Source organism: Abrus precatorius, unplaced genomic scaffold (assembly GCF_003935025.1).
Source record: "Abrus precatorius isolate BTA unplaced genomic scaffold, Abrus_2018 Scaffold7, whole genome shotgun sequence".
In the NCBI taxonomy this organism is placed as follows: domain Eukaryota; kingdom Viridiplantae; phylum Streptophyta; class Magnoliopsida; order Fabales; family Fabaceae; genus Abrus; species Abrus precatorius.
The window spans coordinates 36,810,975-36,829,155 of NW_020874417.1; the positions used below are offsets into that span (position 1 = coordinate 36,810,975).

General features: G+C 28.8%; 2 protein-coding genes across 2 annotated transcripts; both read right to left on the reverse strand.

Moving 5' to 3' along the window:
• Positions 1-1,086: 1,086 nt before the first annotated feature.
• Positions 1,087-1,972, reverse strand: LOC113871938. Its single transcript, XM_027509031.1, has 3 exons — positions 1,626-1,972; positions 1,344-1,542; positions 1,087-1,167 (listed from the first exon to the last, which is right to left on the reverse strand). Exons 1-3 carry the CDS (start codon positions 1,970-1,972, stop codon positions 1,087-1,089), a joined length of 627 nt encoding a protein of 208 aa, XP_027364832.1.
• A 1,786-nt stretch (positions 1,973-3,758) lies between these two features.
• LOC113872928 (beta-hexosaminidase 1-like) lies at positions 3,759-9,320 on the reverse strand. The gene is made up of 15 exons (XM_027510819.1): positions 8,872-9,320; positions 8,702-8,785; positions 8,188-8,223; positions 7,392-7,503; positions 7,204-7,274; positions 6,935-7,065; positions 6,452-6,468; positions 6,231-6,279; positions 5,757-5,857; positions 5,477-5,536; positions 5,272-5,305; positions 4,714-4,812; positions 4,434-4,493; positions 4,111-4,361; positions 3,759-3,977 (listed from the first exon to the last, which is right to left on the reverse strand). The coding sequence occupies exons 1-15, from the start codon at positions 9,229-9,231 to the stop codon at positions 3,805-3,807; spliced, it is 1,638 nt and encodes a 545-aa protein (XP_027366620.1). The 5' UTR covers positions 9,232-9,320; the 3' UTR covers positions 3,759-3,804.
• Between the last annotated feature and the right edge of the window lie 8,861 nt (positions 9,321-18,181).

Sequence of the window (18,181 nt, forward strand, 5' to 3'; positions counted from 1 at the left end):
CATTAAAAGAGTTAAATATAATTATGAATATATTTAGGTGATATTAATAATGTTAAATATTATCAAACCAAGTAGTGAATATTTTAATTTTGAAAAGTAAAATAATATAATAAAATAAATATATAAAAAAGTGAAATGAATTAAAAAAGTTTAATGGGGAGTGAGAGACTTTTCTGTGATGCCAGGGCATTTCATCTGTATCCTCCTTCCACTTTTTCCATCTCTGACCTTTCGAGGCTGGATTCAAGTGCTTTGCATTTTGGGTTTTTTTTTACTCGAATTGATTTAACTTGTTACAACATTTTAGAACAATTTAACAATTAAGATTCATTTATGTACACTTTTTAAGACAGTGGAATGGATTTTTTTGTTCATTAAGTAAAAGTTTTTAACTTTAGATTAAAAAATATATTGCTAACAATCTTGTGAATATTATAAATATGGGATTGGGAATCTACTATGAGAGGGCAAAGGAAGAGGAAAAGTAGTTAACTTTATAATCAAAGGTTAACTTTATAAACCGTTGTTATTGTCGGTGGGTAACACGCTGGTTTCAACTAACAACAAACTTGAGTGTGACATTTTCTTTACCCTGCCGTATCGGAAAACACCTTTTGAAGCTTTGCCTTGTGGCAAAGGGCCAGTTTTCATTATAAAATTAATTTTAACAAAATTAAACACTATAATTAATTTTACATTGGAGTATCAAATATATGTTTAGTTTATTTTAATCACAAATCTCGGATTAAAAATAACATTAAGAGGAAAAGAACAATTTTATGTGTTTGTCCAAAAGACATTAAGCCACGTAGTATCCAACACAGCATGCAAAGCTTACGTACGTAATTTCATGGGCAAACTACAAAGGCTTGCACTTTTACCATAGAAAATATAAATTTGACGCCAATTAGAGAGATATAGAGATTTCGGATATGGTAGCAACTAATATAGCAAGCGTTGTAATATTCATTAGAAATAGAGTAGAAAGCACCTCAATAATAAGGTAGCCAAACATGAAAACCAAAATGCCAAACAATCAAGACTTTTTGAAAATGATATGTAGAAGGTAAAATAATTTGAATCCATCTATGATCCTGTGTTGTTCTTGAGGAAAACACTTGTCAAAACCATCTTCGACTGCAGAGAAGCTTTAAGCAGATTGACACCCTATTAAGAAAAGACAATAAAAAGGCATTACCAATTAAACAAAAAAAGTGGGAAATTAAGTATAAATTTTGACACATAAGTATATATGCATATTCTAATTTAACCAATATTGAGAATTATGACACTTTTGCATATTTATAATAACGAAGACATATCACATATATATATATACATACCTGAGTCATACCCAACTCAACAACCTTTTCCTGCAAGGAACCAACCTCTTTGACATCGAATTTATTTAGTAATGTAATACTGGATATGGTTGACATGGGGTAGATGACTAAATCATCCATCACCATGTAAGTTACAACTTCCTTCACAAACCCACTTTCATTGGGAAACACATCTGCTGAAAACTGGTTGCCACATAACCTATTTCAACGTTCATAATATTACTGCACTGAGGACAACGAGTCCTGTTATCACGAGTAACATTATTAAAGTGACAAGAGCACATGTAAAATGAAGCTTTTAAGTTGTCAACATCATCATCGTCATCGTTTGCAGAAAGAAGGGCAGAGATCTTAGTTGAGGAGAAGTGTGCTTTTGGCTTCAAGAGAAGATCCTTGTGTTGGTTTGGTTGCATGTAAGTGTCGTTAAGGTTTTCAACACTTTGGTAGAGATTGCCTAAGCTACCAACCATGCCATTCTTGTTTAGGAGTCTTATGACACTACTAATAGGCAAGCGAAGCAAGTTAAAGAGAAAGTCTATGACTTCTTTCGATGCTTCAGCGAACAACACTTTCTCACGCTTTGTGTCGATGAGTAGTTTCAGGGTTAGGTTGGTGGAAGAAGAAGCCATGTTTATGAGAACAACGTGTGAGAACCATAACATATATAGGAACGAGAATATTCACTTATGGGACGATTCAAGAGGTTGCGGTTACACTAATATATTGGGAAGATACAAAAAATATTTGTAGAGTAAATTTATATTTATTGTAAGCTTTGAACTTAGAAGCTCCCTAGGCCATAGCATTGAATCGAGGTTTACCTTTATGTCATCAGTTATTTCAAGCTTTTATTTTAAGAATTAAAAATAAAAAGTTTTAATAGGTAATATCAGTACTGTTTTTAATTAAAATTTAATTTCAGCACTTCATATAATAAAAATTAATACTAAAAGTAGTCTTCAATCTTAATTCCTTAAATTTTTTCTAATATTTAATATTAAAATAACATTTTTATTACTTCCATTTTTAAAAGAAATACAGATTCTAAAAAGTGGGCTCATAGGAGTGTGTTTTAACATTTTTTTTTTTTCTAAACACTCTCTCACGCTTTGTGTCGATGAGTAGTTTCAGGGTCAGTTTGATGGAAGAAGAAGCCATATTGTTCATCAAAAGCTTAATATGTTGAATAAATGAGAAGTAACAATGTTTATAAACACACACACGAAAGGCTCCATTCATTTATTGTATGTATACACACGAAAGGTTTCAATATTAAATTGATTATATATTTATTGTGGGCTTGAAATTTGGAGGGTCCCTTCACTACCTTGGCCATTATTTCTCTCTGAATCAAGGCTTTTTACATTCACTTCACCAATGTTTCTTAAATTAGGAATGGGAGTGCTTTAGATTCCAGCAAGTGAAATGGCACGGGCAAGAAGAATCCCAGTTAAATTTGAAAGCCAAATCGTTGCAGTGGTGAAAGAAAACAAAGTTAAAATTAATAAGGAAACATAGTATAATATAAAGAATTAAAATAAAATGCAACTTCAGACTACAGTTAACGAGAAAGTATAAACTTAGCAAAAAAATATTAACAACGTAATTGTGTTCAGATCTAAACAATAAATATACCAATTTTTATCATATTTAGTTAATAAAACATTAAATATATGATTTATAACAAAATTTACAATTATAAAATATAATTTAAATATATTTTATATACATAGAAAAATGTTAACTTGGACCCTAAGAATTGAGATAAGTAACTGATAATATTATTCTTTAGGATGAAATTAACAAAACTCCTGAGACCCCGCGTTTTCTTAAAAAGAATCATAAAAAAATTAAAAAAGATAATACCATATTTGTAAGATTTAAATATTTTTTGTCGGTATATGTTTGTAATAATTTTATTTTAGTTCTTAAAAAAATTGATTTTAATCCCTGATTTTTATAAATTTAACATTTTTGTCTCCAGTAATAATGTGATTAAAAAGTTAATATGTATCATTTTTTGTATGTCACATTAACGAGAGGGATTAAAAGTGCAAAATTAAAAAAAAAAAAAGACCAAAACTAAAAAAATTAAGGACTAAAATTAAAATCTCACACAAATATAAGAACTAAAAAATATTTATCTTTTTGTAAAACAGGAAGAAGGCAAAATTTTGTAACACTGAATACTATGAATAGATGATTTCAGTTAGAGCTTTCTATATAGAACAAGCTAAAGCATTCACAAGTCCATTAAATTTGCATTTACAAACACAAAACAACTGAACAAATTTCATTTATTGAAATCAACAATAACTTACAATATGACTGTTGTCAATTTACCAGAGAGCTCTACATGCATTAACCCATTAGAATTCTAGCTCACCAGCCAGGCATAGCAGATAAACGTGAGTTACATTCACCACACTCTAGACGTAGACAGATGAGGCATACTGCAGGATTATTGCTCAAAGCATGAGCCTGGACCATCAGGAGCAGTTCTAGCATAAAAATTATTGACAGGAGCAGCAGGAACCCCCCTTCTATTCAAGAGACATCTGAAGTATTGCAACCGAGGCAATGCAGTTATGTTAATGTTTCTTGAAATAGAATCTCTCTGACTCCATAACCGTTCTGTGAGAAACACGTTAGATAATAAAAGTTACACTTAATTATAAACAAGAGGGTTTATGACTAAATTATCCAAGACATTTTAGACAAATAAACCACTTAAGCTTAAAGCACCTCCAAATCTCATTGTCCTTACCTGCTGCTGCTGCAGCTCTTGGCCATATTGTTTGCTGAACATCTGATGCATCAGCTGTTTCACCCCACATGCAAACTTCTCCTCCAAGTACAAGTTTTTGTTCTGAAGCTTTCTGTATACCTTCTAGTGGCTCAGCAGTGTACACAGCATCCCAAGGTACATCTAGATGGTCAAGATACCATACACCTTGGTTACTGAAAATACACCTGAAACCTTTTGCAACAGCCTTTGGACACACACCAGGACCCAACCTACAGTAATTACTTTAAATACTTTATTCTAAACTGAGATATTTGAGTTTCATACAAAAGATGGAAACTCACCAGTTATGCACTACAGTCTTCGGATGGAGCTTAGTTGGGAAAGTATTGAAGGTTTCCTCCCTGAGAAGTAACATAAAAAAGTCACATCTAAAAAACATGTCAACATGTTAAGAACATGATTCGTAGTTTTGTACAGAAGACAATAATATAAACATTGTGCTGTTTATGTGCATGCAAACTGCTACTGGCATTTGAAATATTAGAAGTGATATCCATTAAGGATCAATCAAGGGTATAAATGAGTTTTGATGTTATGATGCCACATGAACACAGATCATACCAGTTTACTGGACTCCAATTTTTTGATAGAGCTATGTTTTGAGCCTTCAGTACAAAGTATTGATAGGCATCGTTAGCAGTCATGTTGTGGTTCTGAAGCCTGCATTGGACATATAATCAGGTCTGAACAGTGTGCCTGATAGATTGAAAATCAATAAAATGAATAGATCACGATGGCTAATTTTCGGAAATTTGACCACCATTTTAAAGCTCAAAATAAAACAGTTAGTGGTTGTGGAAAAAAAAAAGGAAGGCTGAAATCCTCTGCATGCATCACGAGCAAATAATCCCAAAATTTCACTTAATTCCAAAGTTTGACAAATGAAGTGACTTGCGTACAGCAATGGCAATCCCTTCTGAATTACTTTTTCTCACCATCATATTTGAATAAAAACATTTACTTTCTATGTTGAAGTTCACATTTTGAGTTTTATCAGAATTTCCATAGCATTTTATCAGAATTTCCATAGCATCATGATATTTCAATGCCATTAAAGCCCAAGGCAACCAAAAAACATATGATAATGTAATGAATGAGTATAACAGATAAGATTTGTACCATTTCTTCACTTGAGTAGTATTGCTCCAGCAACCTGTCAAAATAAATAGTAATTTCTTATAAATTAGCATATATACAGAACAGCTTAATATTAATGTTTATGTGCTAACAATCAATATGACTTTTGGGCCCTTGGTAATAGCTTAAGCTTTTAGTAGATCAAATGGTGCTTTGGCAAGTTCCAATAAGAAAGCCACATACTAACCTGTATCCACTTCATCACCACCCAAGTGAAATAGTTCAAATGGGAATATTTTTCTCATATCTGTAAAAATTAGAAAAGGAGTTAGATTATGAAATCATAGTACGAAGTACCAGGGGAGGAGGATAGGGACATAACTCGGGATGGTCAATGGCTAGTGCTGACACCCCACAAGACCAATACGATGATTTTGCAAGAAAAAACCAGGGAAAAGGCAGAACAGAAGAAGAAATAAGTTAAATATGCAGATTAGTAGATTGATGCATGTTTATAGGAACTTCACCTGTTAGAATACCAGAAAGGACATCAAAAGTAAACTTCTTCGAAACATCAAGTGGCTCCTTACAGGTGGGTGATGGCCAAAGATCAGGATATCCAACACCCCTAAACAGAAACAAAAAAGAACAACCTTAATACATTTCTGAGGTACAATATCTCTACGTAGAAGTATTAAATATTAGGAGAAACCAATTGAAGTCCAAATTTGTAAGATAAATGAATGCTTGAACAAAATTGAATCAATTCCCAGCTGTAATAAACAAAATTGAAAAGTTTATGTCGATCTATTTGCTGCATAAGTTGAGAACGTACTATATTCAATCCATAACTAGAAAGTGTCAAATTTTCTATGGTAAGCATAAGTCTTTCTTGAAATAGGTATTTATAATTTGTAAAAGTAATAGAAATTTTGTGGGTTTCATGAATCATCATTTTCATGACATTATTATTATAAAGGACCATGACATATCAGCTTTACCATGATGCTGCATGACCAGGAACATCCACTTCTGCCATCACATTTATGCCTGTGATAAACCAAGCAGATATACTCATTATCTTGCAAGAAACTGAGCAAGAATGAAGGTATAAAGGAACATTAAAAAAAAAAACAGAAGAAATCCAAAATTATGACCAAAACTGCAAAATGCTCCAAATAATATGCAACAGAAACTTGAAAAGGATTAGAAGACACCTCACCTCTCATTTTGGCAAAGCTTTTATATCGAGGCAAAGTAAAACATGAAAAGAGAACACTGTATTAGTTCGCATTAGAATAAGAAAGCCAAATCAAAGATGGTAACTGGGAAGTAACAATTTAATAAAAGGCATGGATCAATTGATCCTGATGCTATAATATTATTTTGGGATTACAATATAGTTTCCACTCTCTTCTCCTTACCCGAGTTTTTAATACAATTTTTATTTTGTCTAAATTTACCAGATCAAAATTTTTTAAGATTACAAAATTAGTAATGAACTTATTATACAATATTTATAGTTGCAATATTCTATGCAACTAGATAGCTTGAGGTGAAGAAGATCTCATCAGAGAAAGTTTTTACAACTTTTTCCTGTTGGTAAATCGCCCTCGCACATTATGGAAAGAAAGCCAACATATTTTGGATGATTTCAAATAAAAAACTAACATATTTGTAGGAGATTGAATAAGGTGATTCTTACTGGACAATATCATATGCATCCTCTACTGTGTAACGTTCCCACTTTGTGTATGAACCTTTCCACAAATTTGGATATGTAGGTACTTCAAGAGGAAATGATTGCTCGTCTATAATGTGCCAATGCAAAACATTCTACCATGTACAGTTTTTAATATCAGCATTGCATGAAAGAAAATAGCATGGTATGCTAGTTAGATATGCTTCTCTTGTTTTCATCTATCATTAACAGCCTGGAGGAAAGAAAAAAATAACTTATGGCATTTATCTTACAAGTTTAGCATAGGACATAGATTCAATTATCTGCTTAATTACATCAACAGGTAAATAGTGCCGTGATGTATCTGCAAAATAAAATAATAATAATAATAATAAAAAAGATAAGTATCAATAGAGCCTTAGATCATACCATATCGCAGAATATAGAATAGACTTTCCTCATTTACAAAATCTTGGCTTACCCAACATAAGCCCACGGTATGGAAATCTAGGTTCATCCCGGATGGACCAAGGTGCCTTGTATATTTGTACTGTTTTAGTTGTGTAATCGAAAGAACACAACTGGCTGAACGTCTGAGTGCATCACAAAAATGGAAAAGAAATGAAGGAAATAGGTCATGCACAACCCAAAAAGGAATTATAACTATGTCAGTCATTTAGAAAGTAGTCAGTAGTCATTTCTGAATGCACAACGCATATTGATAAACACAATAAGAGCAATAGTTCAGTTTTCATTTTCAAGGTAAAAATATATAATATAAATACAATTAAGTTTAAGCAACTTACTATCTAAATTCCAATAATAATACATGTTAGGTTGCACAATTCCACAGTTTAAAGAGTGAAAATACAAAGGTATTAGAGAGAAAGAATTATATTCTTTCAAACTGCCGATATCTTAAACAGTGCACATGAACAAAACAGATATCGGATTTTGCCAATTATATGGAGAAAACACAAACCTAAATTATGAAAAATGAAGATTGCATAAAAAGTTTTGAAGTTATTTTAAAGAGTAAAGGCAGAATTTATCCAAAAATATAGAGTATCTGCAACTCCTTTTATCATGTGTCAGATAATGCCCTCAAAGCATTACAAGTTTAAGCTATAAACAAGAACAAACTACTCTATTCACTGATCGTTATTTCCTCACAATCTCTTGTTCCACCTACCCCTCCTCCACTTCAGGAATGTGAACAGCAAAAGGGGCAAGGGAAAAAAAGTTTGAGCTGGTTGAGTTGCAAACTCTATACATACCTCTAATCCACGCAATGCACCAAAAACAGTATTTGCCTGCAATAAACAAAATCACAAAATTAGATGACTAACGGTCATTTAGAAATGTCTATTATTTAAAAATAATAATAAACCACGTATTGCAATTTTGTTTGTTTCGGTCCATTGACCATGAGAAGTAAAGCACGAGACCATCAGAATGTTTATTTGTTAAACAATTTGTTACCCCATAAACAAAACACTCCAATCAGCAAGTGTTTGACTAATTTACAATTGCTAGTATGTGACATCCTAGATTAGTCTTGAATGATTGGTTGAGTTGTTCATGGCACCAAAAATTATGGCATAAAACAAAAAAAAAAAAAATACTTATATAATAGAAAATCACTTTCAAACTTAGAAAGGGAGAGGGAGCAGCAAATACTTGTGAGTTGAAGTACACGACAATATAATCTCATTGAATATCCTAATCCAATAAAAAAATAATCCTATTGGTCCCCGTGAATCGCACCATGAAATTCAAAACAAACCATACCTCAATTGTGACTTCCCCAACACCAGAATGCACCTCAGCCCTTGAAACGAACAAATTATAGCTTTCATCAACTCCAAGTTGAAGCTGCAACAAACAAATTCCCAATCTCAAAATCAAAACTTGATCAAAACTCACAAAAGAAGATGCAAAAGAAAGCATAAAAAGCCCACCTCCTCACTGTTTGAATTCACAGTGATCTTCAATTTGGAAACATCAAAAGCAGCCCTTTGTGTTCTGAGAAAACCAAACCTGTCACTGTTCTTGAACACAATCCCTTTGTACCTAACAAAAGCAGCTTGAACAAAGGCAGAGGCAGCACCATTGCCAGAGAGAGAGAGTGCAGGATCAACAGAAAGAGACTCATTGCCATAGCTGAATCTCGCAGGAAGAGGCCAAATGAATGGCAGAGACTTAAGAGGTTGTTGCGAAGTTCTGACCCCAAGAGCTTGAGAAATGCAGAATGCACAATAAATGAAGAACAACATATGAACTGTTGCTGTGAGCCACGTGGGTATGCACAACAACCCCATTGCTCTGTGAAGACTTCGAGCTTTGACACAGAGAAAAAAATGGTTGGCTTTTCAAGCACAAAGATGCATTAAAGAAAAGGTAACTGAGTGCAAACGTGGTTATTGGAGTAGTTAACCTTAAGAAAAACTGAGGTATCTGATGCTGGAAGTAACAACTATAGCCAGGTAAGAATCAATTAATGTACACTACAGACAATAATGTCTTATAATTTAATGAACTATTTTATCATTTCACGGAACATGTCAGATTCTCTTACATTGTATAATTACAAAGAAAAACTCCTTTTCTTATGCGTAAATAAAAGAAAATTGTGCTTACTAACTTCAATGTCATGTTAAGGTAATTATTACATGTCTTTTTTTCCCATTTTTTAATGTCTATATGCGTTGCATAACCGCTTTTGTTTATCTTTTCCTATTAAAGAAAGTCAAGTGCGCAACTCAAATAAAGAAGCATAGTTGCTAAGGAAAAGCCTTGTAATTGTGAGCTGAAAAATATGCGAATGTGTGTGGTGAGGACAAAAAACGTGAATGCGAATTGTGGATCACATGCAGAGGCAAACATTAAAAAGAACAAAACGCAAAGGGATTCAGAAAATAAGTTGAGTCACATGACATTATCTAAACGGTTGAAATTATTTAATAACTGGAAATATTATAATAGGGTGTTCACTTCCCAAGAAAATCAGAGCAGATCTCGATCCATAAATAATATTAGATGTTAAGTTTAATAAGTAACTTTTTTATCACAAATAAATTTTATCAATTCAATTATTGTTTTTGTGTTATAATTATAGTGATTGTGTATTTATAATTACATATAGTTTATATATTTCTAAATATATTATCTAATATTCATTGTTTATTTATATTTTAAATAACATACTATATAAATAGCAAATAAAGTAGAATAATGAAGTATTAAATAATTTTTTAATTATTTTATATTTTATGAAAATATTTAATTTATGATGATTTTAAATTTAATAATTAGATTCATAAAATATAATATTTAATAGAAATTTATTAATTGCAACATTTTATTAACTTTTTATCTTATTTATGTGTGGATGTAGTTATCAAAAAAATATTTAAATTGATCTCTAATATATTTGGTGTGGATCACGAGTTAGCGTGTGATGATATAAAAGTTTCATATTGATTCTTAAAGATCATAAACAATCTTTATATTAGTTGTTTTAAATGGGACAATTTAGTTGACCACTTCAAAGAGATTGAATTTACACTTAACCTCTCTTTATTTCATATGAACGAACATAAAGATAAAAATAAATAAATTTTGAATTAAAAATAGGACAACATTTTTTTAATTTATATTTTTAAGAGACGTTTTTATCTCTTTTTTTCTGTGTTTTCTTTTAAAACAAATAAAAAAATTATTATTATTCATATATTTTTGAAAAGAGATGTAACAATTTAGGGAGACTCTTATTATTGTCTTCTTTTTTTCCTAGAATTATTATTGTCTTATTTATCCAAACTGAAAAGATAAAATATATGAAAAGACATTGATATGTTTGATATTATCGTTTTTGAATATTTAAAAAATATTTTTTGATAAAAAAATATATACTTATAAATTATATATTTATATTAAAATTATTTTATAATAAAAATCACAATTAAGTTGAAGTATTGACAAAACTTTTGACATAAATAATTCATAATATCATAATATTTTATTCTTCAAACATTTTTAATAGCTAAATATTATTCTCATATAATACTCTTTAACTTATTACAATGACTTATAATGTAATGGTAAATCATTCATTAAATTTTCAAAATATTAATATCAAACATGAAATTTTATATTTATAATTTTAAACTTTTAAAAATTTAGGAAACTAAATAGTCCTTAAATAAATTTAATTTTTTTTTAAAAATCTCTTTTTAAAAATACAAACAAATATGCTCTTAATTTTTTATAATACATTTTGCTTCTTATATATATATATATATATATATATATATATAATTAAATAACTTGAAGAACATAAAAATTAAATAAAATTAATTCAAATTTATAATTCATCAAAATTAATTTTGATATTAAGCATGATAAATCATTTTTCTTTCTCACGTAAATCAAACCTTGGGTCTATGACGAAACAATTATTGTTCTAGCCATTGTATTCTCAGTTCCGTGACCCAACATGTCATGTTGGTATAACTTTTTACTTTTTAGACTTCATCATTCTATTTTTCTTTTTAACACAAGTCGCAAAGCAAAGTTTATGGCTTAAATTGCCCTATGGTAACACTATCATAAAAAAAAATTAAAAAATATAAGCAAAAATGAAAAAAAAATTATTATAATAACTAAATAATCGTTTTTCATAATATTTTGTTATTATTAATAATGAAATCAAATATATAAAAGTGTCTTATAAATTAAAATGACATTCTATAATTTTATAAGTGAAACAATTATCAGTATTAATTTTAAATTAATAAATTAAAATTAATAATGCATTTATAAAAAAATATAACTTTTTAATTTTAAAATATTAAAAAATTACTACAATTAATTTGAAGAAAAAATAGAATATTCACTTTAATTATAAATGGGAAAGGTGCTTACTTTCAAAACTAGTGGGTGAGCTAAAAGGGAATGGATGGAACGAGGTTGCTGAAAGTTGAATTGGTTGAGATAAAGTGTCTGGATGAAACATGTCCTACGTTGTTCACCAATGAACCAAACAAACATTCAGAGGAACCAACACTTGTATCAACTATTTATTCTATCCAATACATAAAATAAAAATGGATTATTTTTAGTTGCTTTAAATTAATCTACTGATGTTAATGTTTTTTAATTTATTATGTTCTTAAATATTATATCAACATTCTTTTTAGAATACATTTTTTAATTTGTGTTTTAATAAATACAATAAAAATTTCAAAGTAAATTTTTTTATTAGAAACAACAATATTTTATGGTACTAGTATATAAACAAGTTAATTTTGATAAATGTTGTTCCTGTAGAGGATATACTTGTCTGTTGTAATTTCTGTCTTTGTCTTTTGTTATTATGTTCTTGTCAAATATTTTAAATTCTTGAATATAACAAAGAAATATATGCAAATACACTCTAATGGTGAAGTCAAAGTTTAATATAAAACAATAAATACTATTAAATATTTTATTTTATTTTTTATCTGTTATTCTTACTTTCCTTTTATATGTATGATATTGAACTAATGAATTTTAATAGGTCAATTCTTCATTAATCTTCTGATTGTTTGGATGATTAACTTTTAATTAATTACCTTAATTAACTTGTTAATTTATTTTGATGTAACTGAAGAAGTATTGGTACTAGTCCAAAAATAAAGCTGAAGAGTATGAGTACCCTTCATCTTAAGATGAGGTTGAAAGAGTATTTAGTTTTTTTTTTTTTTTTAAATAATAAGTAGTATGCATTAGATTGTTTATGCAATTGTATTTGTATTTTCTTTTCAAATATAATTCCTTAATTAAGTTAAAACAATTCCTTATCGTCTCATCTACGTATCATCTTTTTAATTCTATAATTCAATTTTAAATAAAAACGACATTAGATAAATTTACTTAAATTGCTATTTTCAAAATATTTAAAGCTCAAAACGCTCAACCTTAAAGGAAATCCAAAGAATTATCGTTCTTTGTTTTGTGTGTTTTCAAACAATTTTAGTTAATGATCAATGAAGCATCGCCATCACCATTTTGTCATATATTGACGTATCGTGCAACCGAATCATTAATGTTTCATGAGATGACTAATTCCCTTTTTTTTACAAAAAAAATAAATAAATTAAGTGTCTGTTTGATGTGATTATACTTTTTTTATTTTATTTTTTAAAAGCAAAACATGTTTAAATGAAACGAATATAAGATAGTTGAATCTTAAATTTTAACATAAAAATATTTTTATTTTTAAATTGTAGTTATCACTGCCATAATCACTATTACTATTATTATTGTTATTATTATTATTATTATTATTATTATCACTTAACTTTGAGATAATATACATATGATATCTTGAAATTTTTGGAAACAAGATGATGATGTGCTAGACATTGATATAGAAAGCAAGGAAAACAAACCTATAAAATAATGACTTGAAAATGATAGAAATGGGGATGCAACAAGGCTAGTAAGATGAACGGTTGTCATTAATTATGCAAAGGTTTATAATAACGGTTTTAAATAAAATTGCCTTCAATTTTATCTATTATTGTATCATAAATTTTGTTCTTAATTTAATTTTTAAATAAGAATATTTTAAATTGAACAATTTATTGTTAAGTTTTAATTGTTGATAAAATGAATTTTAACGTTATTGTATCTTGATTCCAATTAGACCCAGTTTTAAAATTTGTATACAGCATTTGAACTGTCTTAAGTTAAACACATTTTCATAATTTTTCTTCAATTTTCAATATTTTATCTCTTTATTTTTTCTTATTTAATAAATACAATATTTACTTATAAAACAATATATAAAAAGTTAGAGTCTTAGAGATGAGGGATCTTAAATTCTTAATGGAAGAAAAGATAAAAGAATTAAAATTTAAAGGATTTGAGAAAAAAAAAGTTAGAAACAAAATCAAATAAAAAAATAAAGAATAAATTTAAAAACAAATAGATTAGGTATAATATGTACATAGAACGGCAAAAAGAAATTATTAATTATTGTTGTGTTTACTTTCGTAAGCTCAATTATATGATACGGACTCATTTCCTCGTAACCTTCCCAATTACTATTTTGAGGGATAAAATTAGTGTTTTCAGAAATATATTTATGTTCTGTCGGATATCATAAAAATTAAAACAATAATAATAATATTGTAAACGTGTTAGAAATAATTAATAGTAATAATACTTTTTATTTTAAATTTTTAATTAATCTTCGATCTTAAAAATATGGTTTAATATTTTTCTACATAGTGTATTCTTGTTTTATTGAAGATTTATGTCTAAAAATTAAATATACTTATTTTAAAAAAATTTAAAATATATATATATATATATTTTTTTTTTCTCATTCTAAAATTTTTTTACATACATAAAAATTTAAACTCAAAACTTTGTTTAAGTAATAAAAAATCACTTATTATTTAAGACTTTAATTAAGTAATACTATTCAGATTAACTTCTGTTATTATTATATAAAACATATAGAATTTATAACGAAGAGTACGAGTATTGTTAGTATATTTATTAAAAAATTAAAATTAAATAAAATTATTTTATTCATGCATATCAATTGTTTAACTATTGTTTTTTAATGTACTCGTTAGCATTAACTTTTATAGTTTTCTTTTAAACGTGAATTCTTTCACTTTAAGCATTTCTATTTTATCATTTTGTTATTTTTTTAGTATTATTTCTAATTTAGATAATATCAACTTAATTATCTAATTTTTAATAATATCAAAACTTTTTAATCTATTAATTTAAAACTTACAAATTTGAAGCCTGTAACACACGAAAATAAGTTAAAAATTATTTTACACAATCCATTCTCATCTTTATTCTGTAATTTTAAAATCTATTTTTTTAAATTTTTACTTAATAAAAATAAAATATTTATTCTTGACAATAAAATATATCATTGTACTTTTTTCAAGACACATACTTTTGTTATTACTTAATTACAACAATTCGTACTTTTTTATTTTAATTTATGTAATTCCTCTAGGCCATAAAATATCTTTGATCTTATTTTATGTTTTTATTTTAATTATAAAGCTGTCATTTTTCTTATATTCTATTTCTTATTTAAAAAACTATACAAACATGAAAAAAAAAAAAGCATAATATCAATTATACATAAAAAATAATTCCTAGCTAGAACTAAACATCCCTTGATTATTTTCAGCCGTTGCCTTCCACACTTCCTGGATCCCCTGCTCATAATTACTTGATAGATTATTTGAAGATGAGGAGCAAATGATCAAAGTTGGAACTACCACTCTAGCTAGGGAATGCTCCACCAATGAGTGAATGGCATGTCAAGGCATGGGCAATTTTTGGATTCTGGCACATAGGTGTAGAATTATTCAAGGGTATTGACACCCTCTTTGTATTATATACATTAATGATTAATCACAAAGGTTTAAGTTTGAAGTAAGTGTGTGCTATCAATTGATGATGTGGGTTTGTCGTTTTGGAGGACTTGTATGTGGGGATGTCCTACAAATCACGTGGAGGGGGCAACCTCTAATGGCAATTGTACAACAATGGTCATTTACAATCTCCTCTAATCCCCTCATAGCCAATTATCATTTATCTCTCACGTGGGACTATTGGTCCCACACCCACCACCCTCTACTTTTCATTCTCTTCTTCGTCTCTATACGGTCTCCATATAACATTTTATTTTTGCACTACTAATTCCATCATCATTCACTTGCATTAATTTTTTATGCACACCTTGCTACCTAGCTACTTGCATACTGCTAATAAGTGCAAACCCATGTAGCTAGATTAGATATATCATGGGAGACTCTTCTAAATCTTCGTCTTCTTCATCGTCATCTTCTTCAGCTTCATACATTCATATGGTACTTATATTATTTAAGTTCTTTTTTGCTTGAATTTGATTTTTAATTTGTGGGTGACTGTTAAATCATGGCCTCTCGATTACCTCCGTGTTGACGAGTTTATATGAAATATATATAGGTGCAGCACCTGATCGAGAAGTGTTTGATCTTTCACATGACCAAGGAAGAATGCATGGAAGCGCTCTCTAAACATGCAAATATTAATCCTATTATAACATCCACTGGTATGATCTTTACTCTCTGTAAAAAGCTATTACATAAAGCAAAAAGCATGCACACACATGCAAGATCACGGAGTTTCCAATTGGCGTGCAAAATTCGGGAGATATAATCATCGAGATAATATATTCGAATAATACCTAACTAGTTATATGCCTCCATGTAGGTCTCATACTAGCTTTTGAGTTACAAACCCTATTTTAATATATGAATTTGATCAATTGAGAATTTGCCAACCAAGTGAGAGCTTCTTCCTTGATCATGACTCATCACTTTGAAAATTTACAGAATAGGGCGATATTTGAAAGATGTTACTAATTGTTGAGTCCTTCCCTACTTTTTAGTAAAGTTGATTTTTCATGACATATTAGAGTCAAAAGTTTCAAAATTTGGAATTCATTAACTATCAAAAGTTGAATTATAATTTGTTTTAGCGAACTTATAGTTTTCCTTGCTTCAAATCCAAAAGAATTTTACCCTAAGACATGTTAGCTAGATATCAATCATTTGATGGATATAATATAGTTTAAGATTTTAAAAGAGTTAGTATAGATTTTAAACGTCGAGTGACTCGAGTATGGTATTAACGAGACTTTTACAATGAATTCAAAATCCTTATAGCTTTGACATAAACGTATGTTGAAAGTTCCCTACACGTCTAATTATATCATATGATATATCAGTTTCTTTTTTTCTTCTTTTGCGAAACAAACCCAAGAAGAAGATAAGAGAGGTACGATATGTAGTTAGTGTCTCACGTCAAGGATTCAATATATAAACATTTTCATTTCTCCAACTTTCTCTTGCTCGTCTTTGTCCCGAAACAAAGCATGAATGTATATTGCTGGTTCATATGGAATATATACCTGCCCCCAAACAGCCAAAAAAGAAGCACGCGAGCACGTGCATATGTCGAAATTACACACTAAGATTTATGAAACATATATAATAATAGGTGCATCATATATATATATATATATATATATATATATATATATATATATATATATATATATATATATATATATATAATAAATGCAGTGTGGAATGAGTTAGAGAAGGAAAACAAGGAATTTTTTGAGCCTTACATGAAGTGGAAGGCAAAAGACGACAGAATGTCTGAGAAGGAGACAACACAGATAATACAGAAGATGATCTCAGAGTCAGATTCCTCTATAGATGCAGAAGAAGACTAAACAACAATTGAAAAGGACTTGAGCAATGTGTTTTGCTAAAAAATGAGTACTTTAGTCCCTCGAAGACCAATGCAATGCAACCAGCCAAAAACACAGAGCCTCTCCCCACTCTATACTATGTCTAGTCATTAGACGTTGTACAATTATCGTACGTGCTGTCTCTACCTACATGGATCCACGCTTAGGGTAATTGTTCTTATGCTGTGCATGGCTCATTGGCTATGTTATCCACCACCTAGCAAATAACACCATGCCATCTCAGCCCTGTAATTTTATCTCAGATATATCTGTTCAAGTTTATAATTTCCGTACACACACTTATAATTTACCTCTGCATTGCATTTTTTTTAATTTAATTGAAACTTTAAAAAGAAATTATAAAAACTATGGTACACTATCTTTATTAACATGATATGTCAAAATTTTGAAATTAATATTAAGGTTATTTAAAATTTAATTTATCTAAAAAATAAATGTGTTCGATTTAATATTTAAATTCAATTAAATTGAGATTATATTTAAAGAAATAGCATTTTAAAAATATAAAATATTAAAACTAAACACTTAATATAAGAAACACCATATTACTTAATATAACGATAAGAATAACGTGTGTGAAATTAGCATCCTGTTTGTTTGTTTTCTCTCATTTCAACCCAAAAAAAGAGAGTTTCACATCAAATTTAATTTATTGACCGAAAAATATGATTTTTAAGCCACTCAGCTTCTGCTAAAATAACTCCTTTCTAAATTATTAACAGAAATAATATCAGTTGTGAGATCTGTTTCTTGATATATATTATGTTTAGAGATGAAATTACACTAAAAAAATTATATCCTAACCCGAAAAAATGATTGGCGTTAACAAAAATTAGTTTATCAATATACTAATCATTGTAAATTTATGCTTATACGATGATGATGATACGCTTAAATTTTTCTTAGAATATTACTAGCAT

Coding starts and splice junctions, on each gene's coding strand:
- LOC113871938 (XM_027509031.1), bottom strand. CDS start 1,972: ATGGCTTCTTCTTCCACCAACCTAACCCTGAAACTACTCATCGACACA. Junction 1,543..1,625: donor TTAAAAGCTTCATTTTACAT/GTGCTCTTGTCA, acceptor ACGTTGAAATAG/GTTATGTGGCAACCAGTTTT. Junction 1,168..1,343: donor TTGAGTTGGGTATGACTCAG/GTATGTATATAT, acceptor TTTTCTTAATAG/GGTGTCAATCTGCTTAAAGC.
- LOC113872928 (XM_027510819.1), bottom strand. CDS start 9,231: ATGGGGTTGTTGTGCATACCCACGTGGCTCACAGCAACAGTTCATATG. Junction 8,224..8,701: donor TTGGGGAAGTCACAATTGAG/GTATGGTTTGTT, acceptor TGTTTATTGCAG/GCAAATACTGTTTTTGGTGC. Junction 5,858..6,230: donor CCTGGTCATGCAGCATCATG/GTAAAGCTGATA, acceptor GTTTCTGTTTAG/GGGTGTTGGATATCCTGATC.